Source organism: Scylla paramamosain, chromosome 5 (genome assembly GCF_035594125.1).
Source record: "Scylla paramamosain isolate STU-SP2022 chromosome 5, ASM3559412v1, whole genome shotgun sequence".
Taxonomy (NCBI): domain Eukaryota; kingdom Metazoa; phylum Arthropoda; class Malacostraca; order Decapoda; family Portunidae; genus Scylla; species Scylla paramamosain.
The window spans coordinates 173,302-197,500 of NC_087155.1; the positions used below are offsets into that span (position 1 = coordinate 173,302).

Below are 24,199 nucleotides of genomic sequence, written 5' to 3' on the forward strand. Positions count from 1 at the left end.
TGGACTCCTACCACAACCACAACTTTGTTATTTGTTTTACTCCCTCCTCAGAATCCCCAAAAGTGGAGGTACCTCTAGCGTTTTATCCCTGCTAATTAGGAGAACTGAAGAGGTACTATTCTGATTTTCTTTGGAATGATTACTGCTTCCGTATCAGAGACCCGTCTCTGTATGCTGAACGCATAACAAATGTGATGGTGGTTGGCATGGAGGTGTACATTCCTCATTCTTTCTCTTCCTAAACCTTCTAAACCTTGGTTTAACACTTCTTATTCTTGTTTTATACATGATAGAGATGCGGCCCCACAAGAGGTACTGGAACCTTTCATCACCTGAATTTAATGCACTTTATATTTCCCCTTGTGACTTCGGACACCTCGTCAAAAAATATCTCTAGTAACTTTGCTTCTTCATCTTTGCCTCATTTATCTCAACCTGATAGTACCACTGTCATCTCATCTATCTCTAAAGCTGAACTTTTCTCTCACACCTTTGCTAAAAACTCTACCGTGGATGATTCAGTACTTGTTCCTCCCTCTTCTCCACTTTCCAACTATTTCCTGCTACACATTAAGATCCTTCGTAATGATGTTTTCATGCCCTAGCTGGTATTAACCCTCGGAAGATTTATGTTGTTTTCTGAAATTATGCGTTCGTGCTTGTACTTTGCCTAGTCATACTCTTCCAAATCTGCCTATTGTTATGGACAGCGTACCACACTACTTGACTTGTTACACCCGCGAACACAACATGAAGTCGCTTACCCAGGTAATTCCTACTGTTTGAGGACAGTAGTGTCTCAATTGTTTCCCCTTAGTATGACTCAAGGTACCCACATCTTAACAGAAATACAACGATTATATTTACATGAAAAAAAGAGACAAACAAACACAAAACAATACAAGCTTCAGCCCGGATATCAGGAGCAAAGCAGACAAGTTACTCCCTTCTCTTCGCAACACAACCGCAATAACACAAAATTCATTTACCATACTCCAACTCCACACAAAAACATTTTCACAATAAACTCACAATTCGTTATTTAAACACCAACCAGGCGCATAACTGCAGTGAACAAAAAATGTTTAAGTCACTTACAATAGTGGAAATGTAATTACTTACAAACATACTAGCAGAGAAGGCGAGAAGGCGGAAGCAGGAAAGAAGAGGAGGCCTGCTGGCCTCACACGATACTTCTAATCTCTTTAAAATTTCTTCATCTGTCAACTTAACAGAACCTTCCAGATAACTATCCCCCTTTTTTCGTTTTTTTTTTTTTTTCATTGACACTCAACGGTCTCCTGCTTCTACATTGAATTTCCTCTGTCTGTCTTTCACTAATAATCCTAGCTGGAAATCTCACATCTCATCTCTAACTAACTATATGAAGTTAGACATTCAGAGTCCTCTCAGTTTTTCCACCCTCCACTAGTTTTTCTCACCCTCTCCTCCAATTTCACATCTCATCTCTAACTAAAACAGCTTATATGAAGTTAGAAATTCAGAGTCGTCTCCACCAGTTTTTCTCACCCTCTCCTAATTTATTCTTGGGTGTAGTATTGTTCAGATGTTTCCAGGAGTGAACGAAAACACAAATAGAACGACTGGTATATATATATATATATATATATATATATATATATATATATATATATATATATATATATATATATATATATATATATATATATATATATATATATATATATATATATATATATATATATATATACCATCTGGCTACGACTACAGAGTCACTCTCATACTAAATTTATCTGTGCTGTATACCTCTCACCTAACTCCTCTGACTATAAGAAATTCTTTGACTACTTAACTTCCAAAATGGATAATAATAATAATAATAATAATAATAATAATAATAATAATAATAATAATAATAATAATAATAATAATAATAATAATAATAATATTATTATTATTATTATTATTATTATTATTATTATTATTATTATTTTACTATTAATAATAATAATAATAAAAATAATAATGATAATAATAATAACAATAATAATAATAATAAAAATAATAAAAATAAAAAAAAAATAATAAAATAATAATAACAAAACAAAAACACAACAAATATTTATAACGACAAACAACTGTTTCTCATAACTAGTTACAGGAGGACGTGCCCCCCATTGAATCCTAGGATTATATGCATCCGCTATCAAATGGACTGTTACTTGCATGACCCTTCTTCTTGTCCCCGTGGCAAGCAGTGCTGTGAAATCGAGTGCGGTTTTCGGTGTCTCGTTGTCCAGTAATCAGTAATGAGGGTGAGTTTTGACGAGAGAGAGAGAGAGAGAGAGAGAGAGAGAGAGAGAGAGAGAGAGAGAGAGAGAGAGAGAGAGAGAGAGAGAGAGAGAATCAGGTATGCATGGAAGTGTTTGCCGCATTTGACTTTCTTATTAGATCTTATTTTTTTTATCTCTTTTTTTTTTTTTTTTTGGTAAGTTGGCTTCACATTGGCCCAACTAATCGTCTTGCACGTTACCAGTAAGTAGAGATAACTGGTGTAAGGAAAACAAACATATAGTAAGTGTAAATGTTATTCAGTTAATAGTAAATAGAAATTCTGGTATTTTGACGTCTGTCGAGTGAAAAAGATCATTATTTTAATTTTTTATTTAACCACTTCTTACAATGATTATGATTAGTACTATTATTGTTATTGTTTTTTTTCTTTTTTTCTTTTTTCTTCTTTTCCTTTTTTCATGTTCATCTTTTTTTTATTTTCTTCTTCTTCTTCTTCTTCTTCTTCTTCTTCTTCTTCTTCTTCTTCTTCTTCTTCTTTTTCTTCTTTTTTTAATTCTTCTTATTATTATTATTATCCTTAATATTACTATAAAGGATTTTATCATCACCATCATCTTTATTAATTAAGGACGCCATACACAATCAATCATGACTGCACAATAATGACTGCACAGACATACCAATAGTGTGTGGGTATGATTGATGGACTGCGCAAATAATTTAAGAGGACTGAAGATGGTTCAACATGGTCTGGTATTTAACTGTCATTCATAACGCTTGTACAGTCATGATTGATTTTGTGTGGCAATGATTGGGCAAAAATATCAGTCTTACCGCTCCGCCATCCATGGCGAGTACACGAGACACTAAGCCCTTCTGGCAGAAATTTCTTGAACAGTACCGAGGTTTCCCAGCATTGTAGATCAAAAGTGATGACTCCAAAAAAAAAAAAAAAAAATGAAAGGGAAATGCAATCATAAATTAGTAAAAAAAAAAAGTAAATAAATAAAAGGATATAGACCTCAGTGCGGCTCGTATCATGGTTGTAAAGAAGAATATGGGTGAATTCATGCCTTTTCTTAAGCCATCCACGCCTTTCTTTTCCTTTTCTTCTCTGGTTCCCTGCTATCTTTTTTTTTTTTTTTTTTTTTATGTAGGAAGGATACTGGCCAAGGGCAACAAAAATCTAATAAAAAAAAATGCCCACTGAAATGCCAGTCCCTAAAAGGGTCAAAGCAGTAGTCAAAAATTGGTGGATAAGTGTCTTGAAACCTCCCTCTTGAAGGAATTCAAGTCATAGGAAGGTGGAAATACAGAAGCAGGCAAGGAATTCCAGAGTTTACCAGAGAAAGGGATGAATGATTGAGAATACTGGTTAACTCTTGCGTTAGAGAGGTGGACAGAATAGGAGTGAGAGAAAGATGAAAGTCTTGTGCAGCGAGGCCGCGGAAGGAGGGGAGGCATGCAGTTAGCAAGATCAGAAGAGCAGTTAGCATGAAAATAGCGGTAGAAGACAGCTAGAGATGCAACATTGCGGCGGTGAGAGAGAGGCTGAAGACAGTCAGTTAGAGGAGAGGAGTTGATGAGACGAAAAGCTTTTGATTCCACCCTGTCTAGAACAGCAGTATGAGTGGAACCCCCCCAGACATGTGAAGCATACTCCATACATGGACGGATAAGGCCCTTGTACAGAGTTAGCAGCTGGGGGGGTGAGAAAAACTGGCGGAGACGTCTCAGAACACCTAACTTCATAGAAGCTGTTTTAGCTAGAGATGAGATGTGAAGTTTCCAGTTCAGATTATAAGTAAAGGACAGACCAAGGATGTTCAGTGTAGAAGAGGGGGATAGTTGAGTGTCATTGAAGAAGAGGGAGTAGTTGTCTGGAAGATTGTGTCGAGTTGATAGATGGAGGAATTGAGTTTTTGAGGCATTGAACAATACCAAGTTTGCTCTGCCCCAATCAGAAATTTTAGAAAGATCAGAAGTCAGGCGTTCTGTGGCTTCCCTGCGTGATATGTTTACCTCCTGAAGGGTTGGACGTCTATGAAAAGACGTGGAAAAGTGCAGGGTGGTATCATCAGCATAGGAGTGGATAGGACAAGAAGTTTGGTTTAGAAGATCATTAATGAATAATAAGAAGAGAGTGGGTGACAGGACAGAACCCTGAGGAACACCACTGTTAATAGATTTAGGAGAAGAACAGTGACCGTCTACCACAGCAGCAATAGAACGGTCAGAAAGGAAACTTGAGATGAAGTTACAGAGAGAAGGATAGAAACCGTAGGAGGGTAGTTTGGAAATCAAAGCTTTGTGCCAGACTCTATCAAAGGCTTTTGATATGTCCAAGGCAACAGCAAAAGTTTCACCAAAGTCTCTAAAAGAGGATGACCAAGACTCAGTAAGGAAAGCCAGAAGATCACCAGTAGAGCGGCCTTGACGGAACCCATACTGGCGATCAGATAGAAGGTTGTGAAGTGATAGATGTTTAAGAATCTTCCTGTTGAGGATAGATTCAAAAACTTTAGATAAGCAGGAAATTAAAGCAATAGGACGGTAGTTTGAGGGATTAGAGCGGTCACCCTTTTTAGGAACAGGTTGAATGTAGGCAAACTTCCAGCAAGAAGGAAAGGTAGATGTTGACAGACAGAGCTGAAAGAGTTTGACTAGGCAAGGTGCAAGCACGGAGGCACAGTTTCGGAGAACAATAGGAGGGACCCCATCAGGTCCATAAGCCTTCTGAGGGTTTAGGCCAGCGAGGGCATGGAAAACATCATTACGAAGAATTTTAATACGAGACATGAAGTAGTCAGAGGGTGGAGGAGAGGGAGGAACAAGCCCAGAATCGTCCAAGGTAGAGTTTTTAGCAAAGGTTTGAGCAAAGAGTTCAGCTTTAGAAATAGATGTGATAGCAGTGGTGCCATCTGGTTGAAGTAGAGGAGGGAAAGAAGAAGAAGCAAAGTTATTGGAGATATTTTTGGCTAGATGCCAGAAATCACGAGGGGAGTTAGATCTTGAAAGGTTTTGACATTTTCTGTTAATGAAGGAGTTTTTGGCTAGTTGGAGAACAGACTTGGCATGGTTCCGGGCAGAAATATAAAGTGCATGAGATTCTGGTGAAGGAAGGCTTAAGTACCTTTTGTGGGCCACCTCTCTATCATGTATAGCACGAGAACAAGCTGTGTTAAACCAAGGTTTAGAAGGTTTAGGACGAGAAAAAGAGTGAGGAATGTACGCCTCCATGCCAGACACTATCACCTCTGTTATGTGCTCAGCACACAAAGACGGGTCTCTGACACGGAAGCAGTAGTCATTCCAAGGAAAATCAGCAAAATACCTCCTCAGGTCCCCCCAACTAGCAGAGGCAAAACGCCAGAGGCACCTTCGCTTAGGGGGATCCTGAGGAGGGATTGGAGTGATAGGACAAGATAAAGATATGAGATTGTGATCGGAGGAGCCCAACGGAGAAGAAAGGGTGACAGCATAAGCAGAAGGATTAGAGGTCAGGAAAAGGTCAAGAATGTTGGGCGTATCTCCAAGACGGTCAGGAATACGAGTAGGGTGTTGCACCAATTGCTCTAGGTCATGGAGGATAGCAAAGTTGTAGGCTAGTTCACCAGGATGGTCAGTGAAGGGAGAGGAAAGCCAAAGCTGGTGGTGAACATTGAAGTCTCCAAGAATGGAGATCTCTGCAAAAGGGAAGAGGGTCAGAATGTGCTCCACTTTGGAAGTTAAGTAGTCAAAGAATTTCTTATAGTCAGAGGAGTTAGGAGAGAGGTATACAGCACAGATAAATTTAGTATGAGAATGACTCTGTAGTCGTAGCCAGATGGTGGAAAACTCGGAAGATTCAAGAGCGTGGGCACGAGAGCAGGTTAAGTCATTGCGCACATAAACGCAGCATCCAGCTTTGGATCGAAAATGAGGATAGAGAAAGTAGGAGGGAACAGAAAAGGGGCTACTGTCAGTTGCCTCAGACACCTGAGTTTCAGTGAGGAAAAGAAGATGAGGTTTAGAAGAGGAGAGGTGGTGTTCTACAGATTGAAAATTAGATCTTAGACCGCGAATGTTGCAGAAGTTAATGAAGAAAAAGTTGAGGGGGGTGTCAAGACACTTAGGGTCGTCGACGGAAAGGCAGTCCGACCTGGGGACATTTATGGTCCCCTCCCCAGATGGGGACTCCGAGGCTGGTGTAGGAGTCGCCATGATTTTAAATTTTTTTTGAGTGAAGGGTGTGTGTGTTATTAGGTGCTTGTAGTTTTGTGTGGAGGAAGAGAGTTGTCTTTAGAGGGCAGGCTGTGACTACCCCCTTGTGTTGTGAGACACAAAGGGAAACGTTCAGTGAGGTCACAGCTGGGTTTAATGATAAGTTCACAGCACCCCCTGAACAGTGCTTAAGACCTCACTGGGAGTAATTATCGTTTCGGCAGGTGTCTACTGCCTCCTCCTTATCTAAGGCAAAGTCAATGACAATACATGCAGCCTCCTTAATCATCTTGACTGGATGATTCACACAGGGCAACTGACGATTGTACAATCTCCTTACTAGTGTGTGGCCAAAACCAAGGATTGAAATCGCTGCACAATCACCATAATTGGATAGTCATGAATGATGGTGTATGAGAGACTTTAGTAGTAATAGTAATATAGTAGTAGTTGTAGTAGTAGTAGTAGTAGTAGTTGTAGTAGTACTAGTAGTAGTAGTAGTAGTAGTAGTAGTAGTAGTAGTAGTAGTAGTAGTAGTAGTAGTAGTAGTAATATTATTATTAGTAGTAGAGCTTGTGGAGGTGATGGTAGCAGTAGCAGTAGTAGTAGTAGTAGTATTAGTAGTAGTAGTAGTAGTAGCAGTAGTAGTAGTAATAGTAATAGTAGTAGTAGTAGTAGTAGTAGTAGTAGTAGTAGTAGTAGTAGTAGTAGTAGCAGTAGTAGTAGTAATAGTAATAGTAGTAGTAGCAGTAGTAGTAGTAGTAGTAGTAGTAGTAGTAGTAGTAGTAGTAGTAGTAGTAGTAGACGTAGTAGTAATCGTTGTGATAATGATAATGATAATTATTATTATTATTATTATTATTATTATTATTATTATTATTATTATTATTATTATTATTATTATTAATATTATTATTACTATTATTATTATTATTATAATCATTGTTATTATTATTATTATTATTATTATTATTATTATTATTATTATTATTATTATTATTATTATTATTTTATTTATTTATTTTTTTTTTATTTGTTTATTTATTTATTTGTTTTATTTATTTATTTTTTTTTACCATCGTTACCACTAAGAAAACCTTCCACGACGCAGGTCTCCTAAGCTGCGGTGACTTCTCTGTAAACCGACCATTAAGTTGCGGCCGCCGCCGCCGCTGCCCCACACTGCAGGAAACATTGATAATTCACAATTTAATGTTCACATGATACTGTACTGACCATGTAAAAAAAAAAAAAAAATGTACACACGCATTTAAGTAAAGACTGCATTGCAATTTCAGACTTTCTGAATTTTTACTTTAACCTTAAACTTGACCTGTGTGTCACGAAGTCTGTACTTACCCATCACTTTCTCGCTCCATGAGTGAAATGGCGATGAAAACCAACAAACAAGCATCATTTTACTCTTTTGGTCATCCTTTCCTAATGTTAAGACTTTAGAAGAATACTAAATGAAATGCATGTCCTCACAAAGATAATAGGGAGTTACTTTGGGTTTATTTAGACTGTGCAGATTGTTATTGAAGACCAAGACTGTGCAGACTGTTTGTGAAGACCAAGACTGTGCAGACTGTTAGTGAAGACCAAGACTGTGCAGACTGTTTGTGAAGACCAAGACTGTGCAGACTGTTTGTGAAGACCAAGACTGTGCAGACTGTTAGTGAAGACCAAGACTGTGCAGACTGTTTGTGAAGACCAAGACTGTGCAGACTGTTGGTGAATACCTAGGCTGTGCAGACTGCTGGTGAAGACCTAGGCTGTGCAGATTGTTGGTGAAGACCCAGGCTGTGCAAACTGTTGGTGAAGACCTGGTCTTCACCAACAGTTTTCAGTAACAGTTTTCAGTAACAGTTTTCAGTAACAGTCACTGTTACTGAAAACCTAGACTGTGCAGACTGTTGGTGAAGACCAAGGCAGTGCAGACTGTTGGTGAAGACCTAGGCTGCGCAGACTGTTACTGAAGACCAAGGCACTGTAGACTGTCAGTGAAGACCAAGGTTGTGCAGAACGTTAGTTAAAAACAATGATGTGCACACTGTTACTGAAGCCCGAGGCTGTGCAGTCTGTTAGTTAAGACTAAGGCTGTGCAGACTGTTAGTGAAGACCAAGACTATGCTGACTGTTAGGGAAGACCAAGGCAGTACAGTTCAGCCTTTGTTTTTGCCGGTCCCTGAACAGAGTCGAAAGCAGCAGTCAGAAATTACAGGATAAGTGTCTTGAAATCTTACTCTTAAAAAAAGTGTTCAAGTAATAGGAAGATGGAAATAAAGAATCAGGCAGGGTGTTCCAGAGTTTGCCAGAGAAAGGGGTGACTGATTGAGAATACTGGTTAATTCTTGCATTAGAGAGGTGGCCAAAATAGGGGTGAGAGAAAAAGTAATTTCGTGCAGCTAAGCCGCGGGAGAAGGGGAGGCAAGCAGTTAGCAAGATCAGAAGAGAAGTTGGCATGAAAATACCGGTAGACTATAGAAAAATATGCAACAATGCAGCGATGAGAAAGAGGCTGAAGACAGTCAGTTAGATGAGAGGAGTTGACCAAAAACTTTTGATTTCACCCTTCCTAAAAGAGTGGTATAAGTGGAACCCTCCAGTAAAGCCTTAGCTCCCATACATGTGAAGCATACTCACTACCTATGGGGATAAAGCCCCTGTACAGAGTTACCAGCTGCAGGGGTGAGAAAAACTTTCGGAGACGACTCCGTTCTCAGATAAGACGTTATGTTTCCAGTTTAGATAATAAGTAAAGGACAAACCGAGGATGTTCATTGTAGAAGAAAGGTACAGTTGACTGTCATTCAATAAGAGGGGATAGTTGTCTGGAAGGTTGCGTCGAGTTGATAGATGGAGTAACTGGGTTTTTCAAGCATTAAACTATACTAAGTTTCCTCTGTCCTAATTAGAAATTTTAGAAATACTCGAAGTCAGGCGATCTATGGTTTCCTTACGTGAACTTTTTATTTATACAGGGTTGGACGTGGAAAATTACAGGATGATATCATCAGCGTAGATATGAGCCGCCGTGGTACAGTAGTACCGCGCGCCTTGAGGGCCAAGTGGTCATCAGGCGCATGGGTTCGAATCCTGGCTAAGGTCCGAGGGTAGGAAGGGTATCCACTCGGGGTAACGGTTCCCAAATGCCAAATCAAAAATTCCTTCATCAGGAGGCACCGTCTCAGCCCTAATAGACTAAGGAAAAAATAGACGAAAAAAAAAAAATCATCAACGTAGAATTGGACAGAACTACAAGTTTGGTTTGAAAAATCATTGATGAATAATGGAGAGTAAGTGACACGTCAGAAATGAAAATAATGATGATAATGACAATAACGACGAGGGCAATGATGATGACGATGATGATGATGATGATGATGATGATGATTACAACAATGACTACCAGACACAAAGAAACACACCATTACTGCTTGCATGACCACTACCACCACCACCCATGACCACTACCACCACCACCACTACCACCACCACCAATGCACGTGCACCAACTAACTTTATACCCACAGAGAATGAGGAAAGTTACACTAGAGACACGTAGTACACACGAAGCGCATTACATCACGGCGTGAATTATAGAACACTTGGTCTGAGTCCGCCACGAGTCTGGGATATAACTGGACTGTTCAGCTGTGTATGTGTATGTTGTGTGTTTGTGTGTGTGTTAAGAGACAGTTGTACGTGTGTGTGGTGAGTTTGGGTGCTAAACAGATGGGTATTGGGTACACTGAGTTCTGTCGTGTGTAAGAGAGAGGAGGTGGGAAGTGTGTGTGTCCTGTTCTTCTTTTCCTACTTCCTTCCTTATCGTTCTATTCTTCCCTGTGTGTGTGTGTGTGTGTGTGCGTGTGTGAGTGGTACGTATACAGGTAAGTAATAGTAAGCCTACCAGCAAACACTGCCCGCCACTCAAGACTCCAGAACACCTCTACTTTACATCCTCAGCCTCACACGCCTCAGTAAGCCTTTAAGCCCTCAAGCCCTCGACATGCTCTCCGTCATCACCATTACCCTCAGCCTCACTGCCTCAACCGGCGCGCCTCACACCCACCACACGGCCACGCAACACACCTTCATCCTTCCTTATTGTGTCTGTCTTATCCTGTCCTTCCTTCTCTCCTTCCTTCTTATCGCTCTGTTCTTCCCTGTGTCTCCTTTCCTTTCTTTCTCTTTGTGTCTTAATATCGCGCTGACAATCCTTGCTTGGTCTTGCTTTTTTCCTTCATTCATTCCTTCTTCCTCCTCCTCTCTTTAGTCCTGTCCTATCCTTTCCTATCTTGTCCTCAGTCCCTTCCTTCTCTTTCCTGTCCTATCCTATCTTGTTCTTCCGTCCCTTCCTTTCTCCTCATTCAACACAACCCTCCCGCTGTCCTCGTCGCCTTCACAATGGAGCCCCCATCCTCCCCGCCTCCCGCCGCTCATTTCCAAGGTAGGGAATTTCGCCTCTCGATAATAAAGGTGCAGAGTGGGCCGCTATAATTATACCTCATGTTTATGGCTGGCGAGTAATACAGCGAGGCGAAGATTACTTGTGTTTGCCTGAGGTATACTTTGCTCACCTCCCTACTGGCCGACCCTCCTCTATTCCATGTCCTGCCGCCACTACTACCTCCTCCCTACCTGCTCTTGCTCCTCCTTAGTCTAGCTCGTAACTCCAGCAACAAGCTTACTACAAAAGGAGGAAAGAGAAGGAGTTTTAATGGAGGTTTACGACACCTCCTGTGCTGCTTTCAGGAGTAATGAACAAAGATAGCCAGAAGAAAAAGAGGAGGCTGGTTCAACACTTTCATTCGTCATTCATATTCACTGCCGGGGAAATGAAGAGAAACACCAACAACGTGAGAAGTGGGAAATAATGATGAAGGAGGGAAAATAAAAGGCGGAGATGAAGAGGTGATATAGTGCGAGAGAGAGAGAGAGAGAGAGAGAGAGAGAGAGAGAGAGAGAGAGAGAGAGAGAGAGAGAGAGAGAGAGAGAGAGAGAGAGAGAGAGAAATAAAGAGGAAGGAAAGTCGAGTAAAAGTGAATGGGAGAGATGTGAAGTAAGGCAAGGGAAATATGATAAAAAGGAAGAGGTGGAGGAGGAGCAAGAAGACAAACACATCATGATAAAGAAGTCATGGAGAAAGATTAACAGTGTGTCTGAAGATGAAAGGAGAAGAGGAAGATGAAGGAAATAAGACACTGATGATCAAAAGAGGAATGCAACACGCGAGGAAAAGGGAGAGGGAAAACAGAAAGAGGAATTGAAGGAAAAAGAGGATACAGTAAAGGAGAAAAGTTAAATAATGAAGCGAAAAGAGGAGGAGGAGGAAAAATATAATTGGAGAAGGAGGGAAACAAAGAGAAAAGAAGTATAGGAAAAAAAATGAGTGGGAGAAGAAAGGGAGCAGACAAAAAGAAAAATATATGGGGAAACAAGAGAAAAAAATGAAGAAGTGAGGGAAAAGATTAATACAACGAGAGCGGAAAAGAGCTTAAAAGTCGAGGGTAAAGAAGACAGAGAAAAATGAAGAGTGTAAAGAGCAAGCAAGAGGGAAAAAGAAGACCAAAAAGTCAAGAAAACAGGAATAAAGTAAGTAACAGAGACCAGAAAGAGAAACAGCAACGAAAATTCACAACAAGTTTCAAGAGAAGAGAAAAAAATAAAATAAAACGAGAGAAAAGGAAAAAGAAAAATCAAGAGAAAGGTTAAGAAAAAAAACAGAAATAAAGTAATTAAATACGTAACAGAGGCAAGACAGAAACAAAGAGGGAATCACGCCATGTTTGAAGGGAGAGAAGTGACACCAGCGCCCCCAAGTCTCATCAACAACAGGTAACACGGCTTTGTCTACCACCCGCACCACCCTGGAGCGGAGAGAGGGAGGCTGGGCAGGCAGGGGACGGATGTGGGAGTCCTTTGTTGCAGCTCTTAAAGATTTGGTCCACCCACGCACACACTAGTACGTAGCGAGGGTCCTACTGAGCTCTCTCTCTCTCTCTCTCTCTCTCTCTCTCTCTCTCTCTCTCTCTCTCTCTCTCTCTCTCTCTCTCTCTTTCTAGGTTTTTTCTTTTATTCTTTCACATTTCTTCATTTCTCCTTTTATATCTCATTTTCCTCTTCGCTTTTTCTTCTTTCCTCTTCTCTCTCTCCCTCTAGTTTTTTTCCTCCATTTCTTTTCACTTTACTTACTTTTCTCTTATTTGTCCTCATCCTCCTTATTTTTCATTTTTCTCTTTCCTCTTTTAATTCTTCCCTCTTATCTTTTCTCTTTATCGACCTTTTCCCTTGTTTTTCTTGTGGTAATCTTCTCTCTCTCCCTCCCCCCCATCTCTCTCCACCATCCACCCACCCACCCCCATCATTACCTCATTAAGGGTCTAGGTGGGCGTCGCTATTCTCAGTCTCACTATTGACAAAGAAGGGATGACGGTACAATGTGAGGTAATGGAAGGCAGCCGAGGCCACTGACCCCTCCCCGGCTGGCGGCACTTGGCACCCACCAGGCCGGCGCGAGGCGTGGAGTGGCTGTGATAGTCTTCCAGGGTGACGGAGACGATTATTGCAGTGAGAGATCAAAGGGAAACAAGAACCCGTGAATAATTAGTGTTGGATGTGTGCTTTTCCTCGGTGGTACAAGGGAGGTGGGCTTGAAGGAGGGTGGGAGGGGAGCAAGGGAAGGGAAGGGAAGGAAACGAAAAGGGAGGAAAGGAAAGGAAGAGGGAGAAGGATGCATGGGTGGAAATAGATAGGGGTGGTAAAAAAAAAGTGAAGGAAAGGAAGAAAATGAGACGAAAAAGGAAATGGAAGAAAAGAAGGGAGGGAGAGAGGGAGGAAGGGAGGGAGGGAGGGGGGTAGGAAGGGAGGAAGGTGATGGAGGGCCGGGAAAGATGACAAGCGGCTTTCCAAAACAGTAAATATAAATCTAATTTAATGAGAAGAATCTTATTTCTGTGATTAATTTAGTGCAAACTTTTCTGGCTCCAAATAAATATCGATATGAAGTAGAGATGTCAGTTTTTAATTCGAGGGAACTAGACGAATCTCTTGTTTTAGGGCAAAGTAATTTTCATTTTGACTTGAGAGTCCAAACTTGTCTAATAACCAAATAAATGAAAATGTAAAGATGTTAGTTTTGACAATGTACTTCGCAAAACCTTTCTATAAACCAAGGAAATTTAAAACAAGAAAAATAATCTTACTTCTGGAGGTGAGTACGAAGTGTAAGGTTCTGGCTTAACGCAATAAGCATAAAAATATCACCTTTGAATTTAGTTAAGAGAGTGTAAGTTTTTCTAATTACCAAATAAATATTAGTCTGGAATTCGGCTGTGAGTACGGGCTTTTGTAATTACCAAATAACGCAACTGTAAAAATATCAAGTACGAAAGAAATGTAAGTAACGAGGTGAGCACGCATGAAAGGCGCGGAGGTGCTGATGACGTCACCAGCGCGGGCAATTAGCACACGAGGGAAAACACGCTTCGTTAATACCCCGCCTTCATGCATGTAATTACCGCGACCCGCACAACTTAATACGAGAATCAGCGCTGAACAGTTTGGTGAATGTTATTTTTTGCCGAACATCCTGCAATCTATCCATGAAGCGCAATCACGTGATGCCTCATAATTCACAGTCTTCACAGGAAAACACTAGGCGGATCGATGCAGCTCTAAATATAACACCAGTAAAGAGATGAAATTATGTTGAATACCGCGGGAAATGTTAGGTTTGTGTCTCATTAGACGTGAGACTCCAGAGAAGTTTGGTTGGGGAGTGACGATACCTCTGCGGTGGGCGGTGGCGACCTCTCAAAACAAACTTCTAACGCACATTACTAAAACAACTCCCCTCAAGAATCTTACTTATAAATCTTACCACTGATACGGGAACTAGTAGGAAGGCTTGTTTCCTGCAGGTTGTCAGTGGAAAGGAGAAGGTTCGCTCTAAGTATAATCTGATACTTTTTCCCTCATATTTTGATGTTTTTATAATTGAATACAGTCAGTAATTGGGTTGTTAGTGCTTTAAAATATTACATGGATTTATAGATAATGATGACAGGTGGGGACTGCTACGTATTGGGAAGACGGCTTCTTGCACCTTTCTTTATTTTCTTAGGTTCTTATATTCTTCTCTCGCTTCATACAGCCTCGCCCCATAATGCTTACTGATCGCCTCGGGAGCTTCCGATACAATATTACTAAGCAAATACCAAACTGACCATGACATGAATATCGATGTGAGCCACAGACGCATTACTTGAGGTCTAGGTAAAAGGAATCATTCAGTTGAGGTCCTTGACACTTCACAGAGGACAAGGTCAGGGTAAAGGACAACAGTCGCTCCTGTGCACGCCTAATATAAAACACCCATATGTGTTGGGTGTCGAGGCAGTGCAGGTTGAGACAGGTACTTGATTATCTCTTGAATTCAATTGTCACAGGATAAAACAACCGAAACAACCACGACTTGTATTCAGAAGGCAGCACGGAAGCTAGTCAGCAGCCCACGTGAGAGTAACGATTGGCAGGCAGGTCACTCAACCCACCACTCACACCGGGACACCTCCTCCCCCTCACTACTGCCACCACAAACCTCCAGTACTGCGCACCACGAGTCAGCCGCGACGACTTACAACATGTTATATCGCGTGCCCCGTGCAGGTGTTGGTTAGGGAAGGAGTGTTAGGTAATCCAGGCAGCTACCCACCACGAATGACCAGGCCCGACCCCTGCATATGTACTGGGGCTGCCGTGAGGTGATCATTCGTCCATCTTTATGACTCAGCTTGCCACGTATCATGATTATAGGAAATGAATCTTTAGTAATACACACCGGTAGCTTTCCGCGTATCGCACTGCGCTGCAAGACGCTGGAACGTTTCATCGTCACGGTCAACTAATAAGAAACTCTACCGCTGATTCGCCGCACTTGATTCACTACGCTGAGACCGTTTCTTCAAATCTTTCAGCGTCTTCACAACTTTCAGCAAGTTTTTGTGAAGGTTTTGGGGTTTTGAGGGGCGATTTTCAAGTGCGTTCTTAAATATAATCGTACTTTAACACTGATTCCGTATCCCCAATGGGAAAACACCTGTAAGAACCCGAGTAATAACCTTCGCTGCTTTTGAAAATATATCTTATGAGGGAGCAAAACGTTTCAAAATACGGGCCGTGAGTCGCGACAAGTTGAACTAATGCTCTGCAGACTCAGCGGAATTCAGCACAGGAATAGACACAACGTCGCTCCAGGAATGTTCAACGTGTGGCACCTGACGGCGGCACTGTCGTCCTCCGGGTTAATTAACAGTCATGTGGGAGCGCGAGGGACGTCACGGCACACACGACGACCACCTGACACTTGCCGCGTCTCTGAATGCCCTGCAATATCTCAGCATTATGAGAACTTACACTGACACTAATTGCTGATGAAGGCCGCGCGGCAGAGAAGTTACGATGAGAACTGAGAATATAAATACGTTTTCATAATACATATTCATACCACATGACTGTTTGTTGCCTATGATGATGCTGATGAAACAAACAATCAGCAGAAAAATCTCTGGAAAATATTACAGCAAGGATGGAAGCTGGTGCAAGTAAAATGTATCATACGAAAGTGGATGGATAAATTGCGTAGTGAATAAATGAGTAAATTCTTAAACTTTCATACGGCCAATGACTGCGTTTTCCTCTCACACTAAAGCATATTCTACTTGATAAAGTCATTATTTGTCCAGTTCCGGCGATGACAAACTCATGCACACTATGCTTCTGTCCCACACACCACAAGATTTTGCTAATTCACTACCACATTGAGAACTTTAACTATATCGGCCTGATTTTTACATCTATTTCAGAGTAGTAACAGTCTCACATCCACGTGTTGGTGTCTCACTAACTCGGCTCTTATCTCACAATCACAAAGTCATATTTTCCATCTTGACGGTAAGAGAACCAAACTTTTTTTTTTTATCACTACTCGTCTATAGTAAGATAACATTAAGGTCTATATTAAGAGAACTATTTTTTTTTTTTTTTTTTAGAACTACCTACTCGTCTACAGCATAACATTTAACGTCTACGGTCTACATTCCTCGGTGGCACACAGGTCAGAGCGTGGCTGCTCCTCACTTGCTCCTATTCCTTCCACCTCGAGTAGCAGTGGCCGTGCGGATATGTGTAGACAGGCACGCATAATTGTCTGGAAGAATGCAGCGGCTCTCCACCAATGCTCAGGTGTTAAAATATCGCGCAAATCTTTCCTCTTTCCTTCGATTTGTAGATAACAATCACCCCTGCTAGTTTGTGAATAAGTGATAGACTTTCTGTGCAGGCAGTGGGTTGTTTATTAATATGTAATCTTATTTCAAACGCTTCCTTTTTTCATCAGTATTACTTTCAAAGACCTCAGATGTGATTATTCGTGTTGTTTTAATTGTTTTCATATTGATGATGCAGAATCCTTGTTTACCTACCCCTAGAATCATGAAAACCTTTGAAAACTTCTAAAAACTTCCACTAGAGCCTGTTAAAAGTTGTCTACGTAGCGAGATGAAACGTTTACGTAAGAATACGGACCTTAGTTTCAGACCAGCACAAGACTGCAGTCCCTCTTAACATGCTTGGGTCACAACAGGCAAAGGTATCACCATCTCCTACGGACCTCCCTTGACGTCACACACGGACCCTTGGGTGGTGGTTCAACGCACTGTGACGTGTGAATTCCTACCAGGCCAGATGAAGGGAGACTCGGAGAGGCATCACTCAACCCTTATATATTATTCAAGCTGCCAGTTCGGTCACCAGGTTCAAGCCGATTGTTACTCCAATATGCAGCCACGTGACATGAGTCGATACCACCGCCCGCTGAGACACAATGTACACACTACACTACTAATACGTCCAACTCGAGCTGACAAAAGTCTCTACTCTTTTTATGGGCCTGACACAACAGTCCTTAATGGAACACTTCGATAATATAGTTAGGTCCTTACTTCGTCAAGTTAATGCAATCGAACGTCAACAATGAAGGAAGTGGGTCGTGGCGGTCAGGAAGGAGCACCCCCCACGCTCACCTCATCCCTCCTGCACCGCCTGCATAATGAACGACCCTGGCCTCTGCCCAACCTTGCTTAAGAATGACCGTGGCGACCTGACCTAAATCACCCCCACGCACCACCACTTCCACAAACGTCTATATAAGTGTGGCCTATCAAACACCACCTCTCTGTAAGTGTGGTCGCCATGCATCAAAATTAATCACATAATGGTAGCAAAAACATTATCTAATTTACAGTACAGTGTAATTACTTCCGGATAACAATGTGTATAAAAAAGCTCTGGTATATTTCTTTAATCTTGATAACGGGAGGAAAAGAAAAGAGAAGAAGAAAAAAAAAGAAAAAAAAACATTCCCTGGCATGTAATGAAAACAAGCAGAACCATTAACTACTCAAGGAGAACAATTTACGATGGCAGAAAATTTCTCCAAAGAATTCTCTTAATAAACTTAGCGATACGTATGACATATCTTTCCCTTCTCCTTCCTGATGGCTCTTGTAGCTCAGGGATGCAGGGACCGCATTCTCAAACGCTCCGGCGACTTACCACAAACGTTTCAGCGCCTTAACTACTACTAATTGTAACAGAGTATAGTGGAAGTTAGGGTTTCCAAGAGTGTTTTCATGAATCTAGTGGCAGTTTAACAAAATATCTGTATAATCAATGGAATAAGAACTTAAAAATGTGATTAATTACATGTGATCTTTGAAAATTTGTCTAATGAGAGGTGAGACCTTTTTAAAAATAAGGGTCTCGGAGGTTCGCGTGCTTTGGATAACGCGGCGTGTGAAATCCTTGTTGTCCTTAGTTATTTTCTTTCACCAGTCCTTTGTATAACCTCAACGTTGCTAAGTTAGGTGTGTGTGTGTGTGTGTGTTTTTGTGTGAGGGGAATAGACGCCTTGACTAACAGATAAAAAGCGAATCTTCCTCACGTTCGAATCTTGCTCAGTCTTGGTCGGTAATTATCTCGGGGTATTAATACATTCCTTAGTAGTGGTGGTGGTGGTAGTGGTGGTGCTCTCTCTCTCTCTCTCTGTGCGTGTGTGTGTGTGTGTGTGTGTGTGTGTGTGTGTGTGTGTCTTAAATACTAATACAATTTCCCAGGGCAGTGCGAACAAACTGCCGGATTAAATTCAAGCTCACGGCCTGTTTATCTAAGGGAATTAAAAACGCTCAAGTTACGAGGAAAAGTTTCGACCGTGTAAACAAATGAGGTGTTCAAGTGTGTGGCAAATAAACTTTATAGCTTGCACGAGGCGCTTACTTGTTCACGGCGTCACGGGAAATTACTGAATTCCTTACTTTATTTCCTCATTTGTGGTGAAAAGCTGTTATTTAGAGAGAGAGAGAGAGAGAGAGAGAGAGAGAGAGAGAGAGAGAGAGAGAGAGAGAGAGAGAGAGAGAGAGAGAGAGAGAGAGAGAGAGAGAGTCCTGGCATCATTACAGTTACAAGACTCAACCAAGTCACATCTATCTCTTACCTCTCTCCTCCTCCCATTGCTTCTTCTTGCGTTCCAGGAGTGACATGTGCTTGGTGGATGTCATGCCGCCCCCGACACTTACGCCGGGGCTGTGGGCTCGCTGCTGCTGCTGCTGCTGCTGGCTGGCTGGGGATGCACGTGGCGACTCATTAGCCCTCCCGTACAGTATCTCCTGTAGGCGGGAGCTGTTGTGGCTGGGCTGCACCTTGCCGCCTCTTACACCAGGGACTCCCGAGCTCTCTGGGACCGGAGAGGCAGTACCCGCGGCACCCTCAGCTGAAAGACTGGTTTTCACGAAGCCCCAAAGATTGTTCTCTCTTTCAAGCGGCTTTTCAGAGGAATCTTTATCACTTATTTGAGGAGCTGCAGGATCTTTGTCTTCACTTGGCTTGTTAAGTTCCTCTAAAAGTGTCCCGTTTAGATCCCAAGTGGTCCTTTTGGTGGGGAGGGGCGGGGCCTGCTTGTTCACACCAGGCCCGAGGGAAGCTGGACGCGGCTTCTTGTGGCTCACAAGATACTTTTTCCCAGATGCCTTTTTGTGCTGTGCAGGACTTCCTTGAGGAGTGGCGGGACTCTCTGTGATCACTCGCCGCCCTCTGATGACCCTTGCTGGTGCCGAGCGGGACGGACGGTACTCCTCGCTCAGGGATTCAGGGTATTTCTTATTACTGTCGGATTTTGAGAGTCTACTTCGGAATACCTGTGAACCCTGAGGCGCACTGCTGTCTGCCTGGGTCTCGGCTCGCCTGAAGTGCCGCTGAGGCCCCGGCTGGCCGCTTCTTGACGAGGACGCGACGGGCTCTGCTTGGGCGCGAGTCTTCAGCTGCAGGTAATGTTGAGAGAGTTCACCAAAGGCACGGTCAAAGAAGGTGTAATCTGGAAGGAAGAAGAGACGGAAATCAGTGTCTAAAACAAAACACATCTGCTCCATACATCACACAAGTCACTGAAAAAAAATCTCTACTACAAATCAGACAATTTCCTTTCCGCCGACCCCGTCTATATAATCTTCCCTACAACAGGAAACGAAACGCAGCCTTTATCCCCGTTAGTCCGAGAATCCAATCAGACAGGAACGTTCACTCAGCTCAATAAATCCAGGTCATCATTACGGCGAGTTAAAATATAGAGTTCTCACATTCTTTCCCCGGAGAGCAAGGCATCCACTGGCGGGGAACACAGGAGAATATTTGCAGAGTAAACAAGTTATATTTGTCTGGCATAAAATTTTGCTTGGTAATCGAAAGAGAGAGAGAGAGAGAGAGAGAGAGAGAGAGAGCGCATACCCACAAGCACAGGAACAAGTCAACCCACGGACACACGCAGACACGCACAGCCAAACACACGCACACCAGATCATTACTTACATAATGACACTTTTATATGTTTATTTTTCACCTTAAAGACACGCACACGGCAGCTGCCACAACAAAGAGCCGCGTGACTCCCTACATAGAGCAGTTTCGCTTATATATGTTGAACTAATTTGGTATCATGTAAATATTTTTCACTGTGATATCAATCCTCATGTTGCTGTTAATTTTAGATATTTCTATAAAACTTCATGAAACGTGTATTTATGAGTTTTTTGTTACTTAATATATTACATGAGATATACAAGCAATAGCTGTATAAAGAGTAGTGCTTTTGTATGCCCGTGCCAATAATGATCATAATGAAAACAACACCACCAACAACTATGATAATAAAATTACTACTGCTACAATAACAACAATAACAACAAGTCGTAATAGCTTACGACTACCATTGTTAACAACAACAACAACAACAACAACAACAACAACAACAACAACAACAGCAACAACAATGATAATGATAATAATAATGATAATAATAATAATAATAATAATAATAATAATAATAATAATAATAATAATAATAATAATAATAATAATAATAATAATGAGAAGAAGAAAGAAAAAAATAACAACAATAACAACAATAATAACGATAATGATAATAAAAATAACACTAGTAATAACAACTCCACTAAGAACAACAACAACAACAACAACAACAACAACAACAGCAACAGAAGTAGCAGCAGCAGCAGCAGCAGCAGCAGCAGCAGCAACAACAGCAACAGCAACAACAACAACAACAAAAACAACAACAATAACAGCAACAATAACAATAATAATAAATAAATAAATAAATACAAAAGCAAGGAGAGATGCGTGCGGGGAAGCATTTGCGAGTCTGGCTGGCCTGACCCGCCGCCATGTCGAGGCCGCCAGATCATTACGGTAAAGTCTCGTCCCTCTGCTGTTTCTCCTTCGTGTTGCTTTGCCTCCTTCTTAAGTTCACTTCCTTCTCTTTTTCTTTTAGTTTCCACTCACTCTCCCTTCTAAAGCTCTTCTTTCTTCCCCCCCTCCTCCTCCTCCTCCTCCTACTTTTTTACGTCCACACTGCTTTCTTCTGGATTTGCTTCTTTCCCTGCTCTGTTTCTTCCTTTTTCATTATATTTGCATACTTATTCATTTATTTATTCACTTATATATGTTTATCTATTACTTCTCGATCTTGTTCTTTTAGTTTAATCCTTCTTCTCCTAACCTCCTCATAATTCTCCCTTTTCCCATCATAAATATAGATAATGCACAGAGTTCCACAAATATAATGTCTTACTCCCATTACTGGATGCTTCTTTCATAGTGTATTCCTTCATATAATCCTGCAAATGAACTAACCTACTCCTATACTCCTGGTTGTTCCTTCCATAGCGTGTCCCTTCTTATTCAATTCCCTTGCCTTCCATGGTGTTGTGGGACCAGAGTATTGGCTCGTCTGGGAGGGCCGCGTCTTCCCGTCTTGTTTGATCGAGTGAGTGGTCTTGGAATCGACCTGGCGAGTCACTTTAAGGGTTACTAACTTGAAAGGTTGTCTCCTAAGAGGCTTTCGAGTTCCCTTTAATGTGGTTCTCTTTTCTTTCTTTATTTATTTTTTTACTTTATTTATTTATTTATTTATTTTTTTTTTTTGTAGAGAGGCATTGTGATTGAGTTTTTTTTTTATAAGTTTCCCTTACAGACGCAAAAAAAAAAAAAAGAAGAAGAAGAAAGTCTCCTCGTGTAGATCCTATTGTGTTTGCGCGAGTGTTTTCTTCAGTAGATACAACATTATATAGTATCGTCCAATCAGACATCCTAGAAAGGACATACGGGAGGGAGTACATTACTGTGTGATATCCTTTTCAAGCCTACGGGCTTGAAAGTCTTGAAATGCTATCAACACTTTCTAAGACTATTTTCAAAGCCCGAAGAAATGACTTGCCAACTTATTACGAGTTTTTTTTTTTTCCAATTAATGACGCAGCTATAATACCCTTAGAATCATCAAAACACCCTTAAAACTCCTGATAATTCACTAGACCCTGTTACGAAGGTGGTAGTCAAGAATAAGCGCTGTAGTCTATCTACCTTAAGGCAATTGTGTGCGAATCCAGCAATAAAGTGGATGGCACCGTCCTTATAACATTAAGGTGGAGGTACTGAGTGGCTGTGACGGAGGAGGGGGCCTAGAGAAGGGTGTTGTGGAGAAGTCTGGGAAGAGGACACAGTCACGAGCACGGGGAGGCAAGGGATTGAGTGGTAGGGGCGAGGGATGAGTTATGAGCTGCATGGATGATTAGGAACGATGAAGTAAAATTGCACTCTTATTACGAACGCGATCAGGGAGTTGTGTGATGAAGGCATGGGTAATGGTGATGGTGGTGGTGGTGGTATGTATTCAGTAGTAGTAGAAGTAGTAGTAATAGCAGCAGTAGCAGCAGCAGCAGCTGCTGCTGCAGCAGCAACAGCAGCAGCAGCAGCAGTAGAAGTAGTAGTAGTAGTAGTAGTAGTAGTAGTAGTAGTAGTAGTAGTAGTAGTAGTAGCAACACCAGCAATAATTAAATATAGCAACATAAGTAACGGCAACAGCAACAGCAATAACAACAACAGCAATAACACCACCACCACCACCACCAACAACAACAACAACAACATCAACAACGACAACAACGTCATTAGGTGACAGTAAATAACAGGCAAAATAACACTCATATGCAAACTTATCAAACTAAAGAAAAAACTTAATCCCACAAGTAAAGATATCCAGCGTAACATAATACCACACACACACACACACACACACACACACACACACACACACACACACACACACACACAATTAAGTTCCCCTCTATTACATTTGTACGGTTAGTTAATGTGTAACTTTCGTAACACAACTTAGTCTCTGAGGCACAGCTGTGAGTGTTGCCGTGGCCTGTCTCTCCCTGGTAAGTTACTTCTTACTGTTGTCTTACTCGCATGTCGCAGTGGACCCGACAACCTCCACTGGACACGTCAATCTAAGACCACTAATAATCTCAAAAGAAGCAGTCTGTTTGTGCCAATCAGTCTCCAGTGGGTGACTGGTCCTGAGGCTAACTAGCAACATCAATGGTAATGCTAATCATGTTAATCAGTCACCTTAATTAAACAGAGCGTACGAGGAAGGATGGAAGGAACAGTGTCGGTGGAGGAGACTGGTGCTGGTGTGGGGTCATATGTTCGATCCAGCTAAATTTTCTCCCTTCACTGGCGTCTGGTCTTCGTGTCTTGTATCGCGTCTCGGAGCCGCGTCAACACTGATGTGCGGCCGCCACAGGGGATAAACAACGCTGACCGAGGCGATGAACAGCTTCGATAGTCTGATGATCACGTGAGTCTGCAGTTAAGGCAAAAATAATGAAGGAACTGTCTTCTTTTCCTTCTCCTCACTATTATTGTCGTTACCCTCATATTCATCATCAGAGGAAAGACAGAAGAAAAACGCCATTCTGCCGCCACTCAGTCGTGTCTCGCCCCGTCTGCCTGCCTCGACCCGCAAAATCCTGGGCGTGTCGTCTGGCGCCGTCCTGCCGCCGCTTGCGTCAGTGCTTCCAGCCTGCTCCAACTTCCTCCCCTCTTCCCTTCCTCACTCGGATTCAGTTCCACCGCTTCAGCCTTACGCCCCCGTCCCTTAAGCACCGCCGGGACGAAGACAGCTGGAGAGACTACAACTTTCTGCAAACTGGTCCCGTCCCTGAGCTCTAATACTTGCACTGCTGCCTTGCCTCCGCTATCAGTGCGTCAGTAGCCCGCTAGCCCCACAGTGGAG

General features: G+C 41.9%; 1 protein-coding gene and 2 long non-coding RNA genes across 5 annotated transcripts in view; 2 read left to right on the forward strand and 1 right to left on the reverse strand.

Annotated features, from left to right (window-relative positions):
* Positions 1-7,777, forward strand: part of LOC135100377 (uncharacterized) — a 28,090-nt gene extending 20,313 nt beyond the window's left edge. Inside the window, exons 4-5 of the long non-coding RNA XR_010268642.1 lie at positions 2,138-2,297; positions 7,592-7,777. This is a non-coding gene — a long non-coding RNA (uncharacterized LOC135100377). The remainder of the gene's footprint in view (positions 1-2,137; positions 2,298-7,591) is intronic.
* The window catches only part of LOC135100378 (uncharacterized), a 98,719-nt gene that overhangs the window by 31,296 nt on the left and 43,224 nt on the right, over positions 1-24,199 (reverse strand). The window contains exon 2 of one of the 3 annotated variants that reach the window (XM_064003199.1): positions 19,037-19,912. In XM_064003199.1, coding sequence (XP_063859269.1) covers positions 19,037-19,912 — 876 coding nt within the window. Of the gene's footprint in view, positions 1-19,036; positions 19,913-24,199 lie in introns of those variants that run through there. The other 2 variants (XR_010268643.1, XR_010268644.1) reach the window with 2 other exon arrangements.
* On the forward strand, positions 14,528-18,056 carry LOC135100263 (uncharacterized). Its single transcript, XR_010268556.1, has 3 exons — positions 14,528-16,437; positions 16,536-16,728; positions 17,076-18,056. It is a non-coding gene; the product is annotated as an uncharacterized LOC135100263 (long non-coding RNA).